Below are 9898 nucleotides of genomic sequence, written 5' to 3' on the forward strand. Positions count from 1 at the left end.
CAGCGGACCCTGATCACTGAGGTCGGCTGCAGCACTGCAGCACTTTCCTCCATCCCTCTCAGGGGATCTTCTTACACAGGTACGACCACGTCAGACTCCTGTGACCAACTCGCTATATCCTATCCTCTTCCTGCTCTTTAGTGCAAACTAAACTCCACCCGCCTCCCAGCATGCTTCGTGTTCCAAGCAGGGAGCCACCAAAGGGTGCTTTGCTACACTACTGTGTTGTGTGGGATGCAGGTGTTGTAGCGTGGTCAGGGGTCTCCACCTTACCTGAATGGTGGGGTACCACACCTCAGGAGGAGGTGCAGTACCTCTGTGGCGACTGAACCCTCAGGTGCGCCACATAAATAGTTATCATGTAGAACCTGGAGAACCTGTCTGACATTCTCACCATGCTCCTCCATAGTACGTGAGTATCTTAATATTTTGTCCAGGTCAATTACCATAAATCTACCCACCAGTGAGAAAAAAATACAATTTATGACATTTTCAAAGACTGCCGGAGCATTGATTAATCCTGAATGGCATCACCAAATTTTATATATGACCATTTACCTCCAGATAATTGGTCAAACAGGTCAGATATAAGGGGTAAAGGATAGGGACTGTGAACCGTGATTTTATTAAAGGGAATCTGTCATCTATTTTTTGGCATATAAGATGCGGCCACAGCCATCAGGGGCTTATCTACAGCATTCTGTAATGCATTCCGTAATGCTGTAGATAAGCCCCGATGTAACCTGAAGGAAAAGAAAAACGAATTACTGTAGGTTATACACACCCAGGGGCGGTCTGGATCTGATGGGTGTAGCAGTTGTGTCCGGCGCCACCCATCTTCTAGCGATGACGTCCTCTTCTTTGCTTCCCGTCACGGCTCCGGCGTACTGCTCTGCCCTGTTGAGGGCAGAGCAGAGTACTGCAGTGCGCAAGTGATGGACCTCTCTGATCTTTCCCAACAGGGCAGAGCAGTATGCCCGGGCCAGAGCCGCGACGGGAAGCAAAGAAGATGACGTCATGGCTAGAAGATGGAAGGCGCCGGACCGCGACACCCATCGGACCCGGACCGCCCCTGGATGAGTATAATATTTCTCATTTTTCTTATCTTTCAGGTTACATCGGGGCTTATCTACAGCATTACAGAATGCATTACAGAATGCTGTAGATAAGCCCCTGATGGCGGTGGCCGCAGCTTATAGGGCTAAAAATAGGTGACAGATTCCCTTTAATCTCTTTAAAATCCAAGAACAGACGCAGCCCTCCATCCTTTTAACAAAAAAACCCTCGGTGACTGGAGAGGTGGATGGCCGAATATGAGCCTCAGCCGGACTCTGGAAGGGGTTAAATAAACAAGATTTTGTCATTTTCGCTCCTGGAATGAAGTCGATGGCACAATCATATGCCGCCATATAGTAGCCGTCCGGTAACTGGTGATAATTCCCTCATGTGTGGGGTCTATTTGTCTCCAGAGAAATCACACGTTACATTCCACACACAACACTGTGTAGAAAAGGCGGCGCGGGGGAATTGTGCCAGTAGTGAGGGGAAATAATGGCGGGAAGGTCACTGACTGAGGAGAAGGCTCCATGTAGCGTCTGCACTCCGGATATCATGTGACTCCTGACTCCTCCCCCCTGTGACCTCATCACAGGTCCTGTGCGCACAGAGCAGCCGTATATGTGGAGTGCGGCTCTGCGGGTGGAGGTCGGTGCTGGAGGCTCCATTATTCTCTATGTGGAGTGCGGCTCTGCGGGTGGAGGTAGGTGCTGGAGATTCCCCATTACTGGGGGGGGGAATTAACTCCTTCAGCACAGAGACTTTTTTGGGGGGTTTTGTTGCCACTTTATAAGAATCATTAGCTGAAGAGCCCGGCGTTGCCCGGACATAGTAACTTACTGTGGTTAGTTATAACAAATTATAACGATTATCCTCCATCCCATAGTCCAGTGCCCATATACCCATCATACACATCCTCCATCCCATAGTTTCATGCCCATATACCCATCATATTCTCCATCCCATAGTCCAGTGCCCATATACCCATCATATATATCCTCCATCCCATAGTCCAGTGCCCATATACCCATCATACACATCCTCCATCCCAGTAGCGTAGCTACCAGGGGGGCAGAGGGTGCAGGTGCCCCGGGCCCCTTGCTGTAGGGGTCCACCCAGAGGTACTGACACAGGGTGTACCACCTGAGTTGTAATCAGGGTTACCGTTATGGGCCCGCTCAGATTTTTGCCCCTCTCCCCGAGCTGAACCCCTAGCTATGCCTCTGCTCCATCCCATAGTCTTGTGCCCATATACCCACCACACATCCTCCATCCTATAGTCCAGTGCCCATATACCCACAACACACCCTCCATCCCATAGTCCTGTGCCATATACCCATGATACATATCCTCCATCCAATAGTCCCGTGCCCATATACCCATCACACATCCTCCATCTCATAGTCCAGTGTCCATATACCATCATACATTTCCTCCATCATATAGTCCAGTGTCCATATACCATCATACATATCCGCCATCTCATAGTCCCGTGCCCATATACCCATCATACATATCCTCATCCCATAGTCCCATGCCCATATACCCATCACACATCCTCCATCCCTTAGTCCTGTGCCCATATACCCATCATACATATCCTCCATCCAATAGTCCCGTGCCCATATACCCATCACACATCCTCCATCTCATAGTCCAGTGTCCATATACCATCATACATTTCCTCCATCATATAGTCCAGTGTCCATATACCATCATACATATCCGCCATCTCATAGTCCCGTGCCCATATACCCATCATACATATCCTCCATCCCATAGTACCATGCCCATATACCCATCACACATATCCTCTATCCCATAGTCCAGTGCCCATATACCATTATACATATCCTCTATCCCATAGTCCCGTGCCCATATACCATCATACATATCCTCCATCCCATAGTCCCATGCCCATATACCCATCACACATCCTCCATCCCATAGTCCTGTGCCTACATACCCATCATACATATCCTCCATCCCATAGTCCAGTGTCCATATACCCATCACACATCCTTCGTCCCATAATCCCCATCTGGGTGGCGCTGAGCAGGGAGTTCCTGGAGATGTGCTGTAATGTAACCTGGCAGTGCGGCTCTGTGTGCGGCCACTGATGATGCGATTTTCTATGCTGGTAACAATAGAGCGTGGTAGTAATAGAGGAGGGGGGATTCATTTCTATCATGTTCTCTCTGCTCCTTTCTGGGGGGCAGACAATGGCTGGGAGCTTATGTTCCCGGGAATGCTAGATTTCTCTCACCCGGTCAGTGTCTGCTGAGGTGCTGTGGAGTGGGAAAACTGTTGTTCATAGCAACCAATCACAGCTCAGCTTCTTTTAAACAGCTCTGGTGAAATGAAAGATGCTTAAAGATTAGGTGGGGCTATGTGGAGTGGGCGTGGCTGATAAACACACATAAATATATATATATATATATATATACAGTACACACGTTTTTGTTTGTTCTGTAATAGATACATACGACCCAACTATGGAAGACAGGAAGTGAAGAAACTGATTGCTCTCATAATACAGGGCCCCTTTCTTGGACCCCACACAGTGTAATGCCCTCACTTTGTCCCTGTAAGCAGGGTTCTGCCGCCACAACCAGTTGCCTTGGGCACTTTTCCATGGCTTGGTACTGCAGATTTTTATCTGTCACCCCATGCCTTTGCTTGGCACCAAATCTGTTCTGCCTTTGGGGCTATGGTCTTTATAATATTAGCAAACTGCATCATCATGGTCATCTGACCTGGTATACCATCTATACTCTTCCCATTGGTTCCACAGGGTCCCATGTAGATGGCATATGGCAGTCTTTTTGTACAAATGTAGCACAGCCCTGAGGATTCTTTTTTATGGCACACCTTTTTACACCCCTTGTGCAGTATATATGATGCCCCTCACACAGTATAAAGTTTCCACAGTACTCGCATCTCTCACACAAAAGATACTCCACAGTATCGCCATACCCCCACACATAGTATAATCTTCTCACAGTACCACCATCCCACCACACATAGTATAATCTTCTCACAGTACCACCATCCCCCCACACACAGTATAATCTTCTCACAGTACCACCAGCCCACCACACACTATAATGTTCCCATAGTACCACCAGTTCACCAAACACAGTATAATCTTCTTATAGTATCGCCATACCCCCACACGCAGTACAAAGTTTCCACAGTACCACCATCCCACCACACACAGTGTAATCTCATACTACCGTCATTCCCTCCACACTATAATGTTCCCACAATATCAGCTTCCCACACACACAGGATAATGTTTCCACAGTACTACAATCCCCCACTTTCTAATGTTCCCACAGTACTGCTCCCTACATACACAATATTGTACCGACCACCAACAATTAATAAATACTCAGCCTCATTCTTGATGCAAATACTAATGAACCCAAGATCTATTGGAGCACCCCCAGGGTAGTGGGTTTACTCGGTCCCGGGCTGGTGTCTTAAAAGGATGTGTCACGGTGACAGTGACCCGGTCCGTGGCCCTGAGTGTCCATGTAAAATAAGAGGATAGATGCTGAAGTTTATGTGCAGATAAGTTTGTGATGCCACCTGTGGTATCTGGTCAGAGGTGACCAGCGCTGCAGTGCAGATCCTCTGGGACAGATGGTATGATGCAGTAGAGGTGTAATAGCTCTCCACAGGCAGAGCTGTAGTCCCAGGGCAGTGATGGTAGATGTTGAGGTAGATGGTGCAGAAAGAAGGCAGTTCCAAAGCTTTTCTCATTGTTTTCTGATGCTCATAGATGCCCGCTTCAGTGCTGTGTCCTCCAGGTGAGGGGCTCAGCCAACTCCCAGGCAAGTAAAGTACACCTTTCCAGCACTCCTGTCCGTATGTGCCTTTTCTAGACGTCTCCTTACTAGCGCTAATCTGAAGTACTTGTAGTTATGAATTACACTCTAGTTCCTCTTTCTTGCTGTTACTTAGAACTCCCTCGCATGACAGGTAGCTGTAGCCTACTTCAGGGACTCCTTACAATCATGTCCTGGCTCACACATGTTGCTACAGTGTCATCGAGTCTTAGTTGGGAATAAAGCGTTCACAGCTTCTATTCCTCCGGCTTCTGCTGTAGGATCATTAGCATCCACGCAGCCTCGGATTCCGGCACCCGGCCTCTGGCGCATAAGCTTGGAGAAGGGCTCCGGAGAAGCTTGGAGAAGGGCTCTGATCTAGCCCCAGTCCCCAGCTCTCCTCCACACGTCCCATTCTTTCCTTTCCTTCTGGAGAACGCTTTCTGCTCCTTTCCTTCCCAGCAGCTCCAGCTCACAGGGAGCTGCTGCATATATGTCCTCTCACTCCATCCCTCTCTGGGGAACTGATCCTGACTTCCTATCAGTTCTCCCGCTCTCTAGTGCAACCTAAGCTCCACCCACCTCCCAGCACCCTTCATGAACCAAGCAGGGGTCATAGAGGGTGCTCTGCTGTTCTAAGGTGTCTGTGCTGGATGCAGGTGCTGGAGTCTGGTCAGGTGTCTCCATCTTACCTGGGTAGTGGGATACTACACCTCAGGAGGAGGTGCAGTACCTCTGTGGTGACTGAACCCTCAGGGGCGTCACACTAAGAGATATTTACCACATGATAGTTGGATAGGCAGGAGTGTATCATCCAAAACAGAAGCCCACTTGGTTGCTTTGGTGCCTATGAATTGGCAGGGCTCAGTGGGGTTTGGTATTAGTCACCCTCTTCTTCCCATCATCACAATTTCAGGGATATCCACACTCTCATGACGGTGATACCATTGAATAGAATAGTGAATCAGGGAGTCAGAAGCTCTTGATCCACCATTCAGCCCTTCGCTTGTGAGTCTGAGACTTCGTGCACTGCAGGTACAATGGCATCACTACATCAGACCTGTAGTATGGAGCCTTAGTACTCACAGTGCACAGACTGGAGCAGTTCTCCTCGGGAACCTACATCTAACTATCTACCTCCTGATGATCCTGTTAGGAGAAACGCGTTGAGGTTTTGCCTATCCATCCTCAAAACAATCTTTGATTATATTTTGTTGATTTTGTCATGAATTATGCCTTCCAGATATATTATTATGTCACCCTAATGTTTTACTATCAGTTATATCAGGGTCTATTGAGGGTGAGCCGTCGTGGAGCGGGGGCACCATTCCACTGACCAGTAGGGTACCAACCTCCGCTGATAGTACTCATTTGTTCTGCACACGTCACTTTATTGTCTTTGTCAATTGCACTGTTTTTGCAATTTTTTTCTATTGTTGCCTACCCAACTACTACTTTTTTGGCAATTCCTATACACTCCTTTCCTGGTTATTTATGGGGCAGCACGGTGGCTCAGTGGTTAGTGCTGCAGCCTTGCAGCGCTGGGGTCCTGGGTTCCCACCAAGGACAACATCTGCAAGGAGTTTGTATGTTCTCCCCGTGTTTGCGTGGGTTTCCTCCGGGCACTCCGGTTTCCTCCCACACTCCAAAAGACATACTGATAGGGAATTTAGATTGTGAGCCCCATCGGGGACAGTGATGAAAATGTGTGCAAACTGTAAAGCGCTGCGGAATATGTTAGCGCTATATAAAAATAAAGATTTATTATTATTATTTGAGTGACCGCGTGCTGCATTTATCCAGGGTCATCTAGGAGATTTAGGGTACAGCTGTCGTTGAGCGGGGGCGCCAATCTCGATTATGTTTAGGGTGCCAACCTCTGCTGGTAGGCAGTTTCATATCAGGACCCCCATTAGGGTTCAGTAGGTGACACGGTTGTTTGTGTTTTTGTGTGGTTGTTTTGTCTTTTATCTAGACTGTAATAAAGGTTGTTTTTTATATTCTATATCTATACTTTTGTAAGGCTCCTTGTAAATACAATTGAAGTTTTTTTACCTTACCGGTTCATATACTTACGCAAGCCGCATGCAGAAATAGGTGGAGCTGACCGGAGGGGGAGGGGCTTCACGAGGGAAGTCTGCAGCCCTCCGTCCGCAAATGTGAAACAAGCCTAAATGAGACGAGAATTAGCGTTATGGAAGATGAGTCTATGAGAAAAATATTCAGCTGCCGACTCCGAGGGAGAAACTGCTTGTTGTCTGTGGCCTAAAATATAATAATAATAATCTTTAATTTTTATATAGCACTAACATATTCCGCAGCACTCTACAGTTTGCACACATTATCATCACTGTCCCCGATGGGGCTCACAATCTAAATTCCCTATCAGTATGTCTTTGGAATGTGGGAGGAAACCGGAGAACCCAGAGGAAATCCACGCAAACACGGGGAGAACATACAAACTCCTTGCAGATGTTGTCCTTGGTGGGATTCGAACCCAGGACTCCAACGCTATATAGGTTTTATTAGTAGATGTAAAGAAGAAAACTAAATACTGTAAAATAATAAATCTCATATGTTTCCCTTATCTCCAGTAATTGTATTATTACACAGGATTTTTATGATGTTACATCGGCTCATCTTCTTCTCATTCAGGTCTCTACAATATCGGATCCTCTCAGTGAAGATCTTCTAAATAAGAGAATTTTCCTGATTTACCCATCAAGGAAGGATACGGACAGAGACAGGATGGCAGAGAGGATATTACACCTCACCCTAGAGATCCTCTTCCGGCTTGCTGGAGAGGTGAGAGATTCTGATGACATCACATTACATCATTCTTATCTATGGGAATAACAGATGGACAGAACTGGAGAGGTGAGGACTCTGGAGATGTCTGTAGTGAGATTTATTAATGTGCCTCTCCATAACCAGGATTACACAGTAGTGAAGAAGACCTCTAGTGAACACTGTCAGGACCCTGTGTCTGAGGGATGGGGAAGACCCCTGAGCCCAATCACGGGGCCTCCACCTTATACCCTGATACATGAGGACATCAATGACCAGAAGATCCTAGAACTCATCTACAAGATGATTGAGCTGCTGACTGGAGAGGTGACACTGCTGGGAATGCTGGGACATTATACAGTAACACTATGAAGGGATCGGGGGGGATGACGGTATCATTGTATGTGTCAGGTTCCTATAAGGTGTCAGGATGTCGCTGTCTATTTCTCCATGGAGGAGTGGGAGTATTTAGAACGACACAAAGATCTGTACAAGGACATCATGATGGAGGTTCCCCAGCCCCTCACATCACCAGGTAATATACAGGACTAAATACACACGGCCTATAATTATCTGTATGTAAACAATGAATTCAGTCCCTGTATGTGTTTCCTCCAGTTCTATCCAGTAAGAGGACAACACCAGAGAGATGTCCCCGTCCTCCTCTTCCACAGGACTGTAAACAAGAAGATCCCAATGCTCCTCAGGATCATCAGGTAGATGGAGAGAAGGTGTAATGAGATCTCCCCTATGATGTGTAGACTGCTGTGAAGGTCTTGTGCTCAGTCTTCTTTTATCCACCAGTATTATATGTTTTATACTTGTGTAATGAGAGCGGTGGAGATGGCATGACAATGGGTATTCGCGATTCCTATAGAACTCTTCCCCATCCACCATCCACTTTAAGCTTGCCATACCCATTAAATGACGACTTGCACACCTTTATTGGATAAATTGGCCACAGCAGCCATTTATTAACATTTTAACAAAACATTTATAAACAATGTTGCCAAAGGAGGGGTGGTCCTCGAGGCCCAAGAATTGTAACTGCCACAGGTCAATGACCCCATAAACCTTGTCCCCAGAATGAGTCCTGCCTCTAGCCGCTAAGCACCAACTCAGAGACACTAATAGACTCGACCGGACAATATCCGCCCGAAATACCAGCGTATTTCCGCTTCTGTTCCTCGGTGTGACCATTATGTTCCGTTCCACATTAATCCGCCCAAGGGGGAGTCCAGGACCTTACAGATCCCCCCCCCTCCAAACCGCCATTTCCTGGCACCACCAACCTCGAGGACCACTCCTGCCACGCCAAGCTGCCATGACAAATGTACATAAATGTAAACATTTCCTAGTGAATCGGAATTCTTAACCCTCTATACACCCCGTATCTATAGTTCCTGAAGACGATTCCACCATGACCCAAATAACAAAGGGCGGATGGGTGGGAGCTTGTTACTAGTGTGATGGGGCACCTAAAATGGTTGCCCCACTCAAATGGCTATGCCTTCTTATAGTTCTCCCCCTACTTCCCCCCTTGTGACCCCTCCTCCACCCTGAAGCCTCGTCCCCTTGCTATTATTCAAAACCTTTAACCCCTTCCTTACCAAAAACCCCTTACATGTAACTTTTCCTATAGTTCCCCTCAACCCTGTCATGTCGTCCTCCCTTCGATTGCCTGCGGCCCAGTACGGCCTCACTTGACAATGGGTATTCGCGATTCCTATAGAACTCCTCCCCATCCACTTTAAGCTTGCATACCCATTAAATGACGACTCACACACCTTTATTGGATAAATTGGCCACAGCAGCCATTTATTAACATTTTAACAAAACATTTATAAACAATGTTCCCAAAGGAGGGGCGGTCCTCGAGGCCCAAGAATTGTAACTGCCACAGGTCAATGACCCCATAAACCTTGTCCCCAGAATGAGTCCTGCCTCTAGCCGCTAAGCACCAACTCAGAGACACTAATAGACTCGACCGGACAATATCCGCCCGAAATACCCGTGTATTTCCGCTTCTGTTCCTCGGTGTGACCATTATGTTCCGTTCCATATTAATCCGCCCAAGGGGGAGTCCAGGACCTTACAGATCCCCCCCCCCATCCAAACCGCCATTTCCTGGCACCACCAACCTCGAGGACCACTCCCGCCACGCCACCAACACAAATGTTCTGACCCCTCAAACATTTGTGTTCCGCCACACTTTTAAACGT

At 47.4% G+C, this 9898-nt stretch overlaps 1 protein-coding gene across 2 annotated transcripts; it reads left to right on the forward strand.

Annotated features, from left to right (window-relative positions):
• The first annotated feature begins 891 nt into the window (after window positions 1-891).
• Window positions 892-9866, forward strand: LOC141080273 (gastrula zinc finger protein XlCGF66.1-like). Of its 2 annotated transcripts, none has more exons than XM_073565455.1 (5): window positions 892-1080; window positions 7545-7694; window positions 7824-8003; window positions 8088-8211; window positions 8295-9866. In XM_073565455.1, exons 2-5 carry the CDS (start codon window positions 7638-7640, stop codon window positions 8411-8413), a joined length of 480 nt encoding a protein of 159 aa, XP_073421556.1. In that variant the 5' UTR covers window positions 892-1080; window positions 7545-7637; the 3' UTR covers window positions 8414-9866. The 2 variants fall into 2 exon arrangements, with proteins under 2 accessions (XP_073421556.1, XP_073421555.1); XM_073565454.1 differs by lacking the exon at window positions 892-1080 and adding an exon at window positions 1559-1759 and having other exon boundaries at window positions 8295-9864.
• Window positions 9867-9898: the final 32 nt, after the last annotated feature.

Source organism: Dendrobates tinctorius, unplaced genomic scaffold (assembly GCF_039654945.1).
Source record: "Dendrobates tinctorius isolate UK_male_01 unplaced genomic scaffold, ASM3965494v1 ptg000820l, whole genome shotgun sequence".
NCBI lineage: Eukaryota > Metazoa > Chordata > Amphibia > Anura > Dendrobatidae > Dendrobates > Dendrobates tinctorius.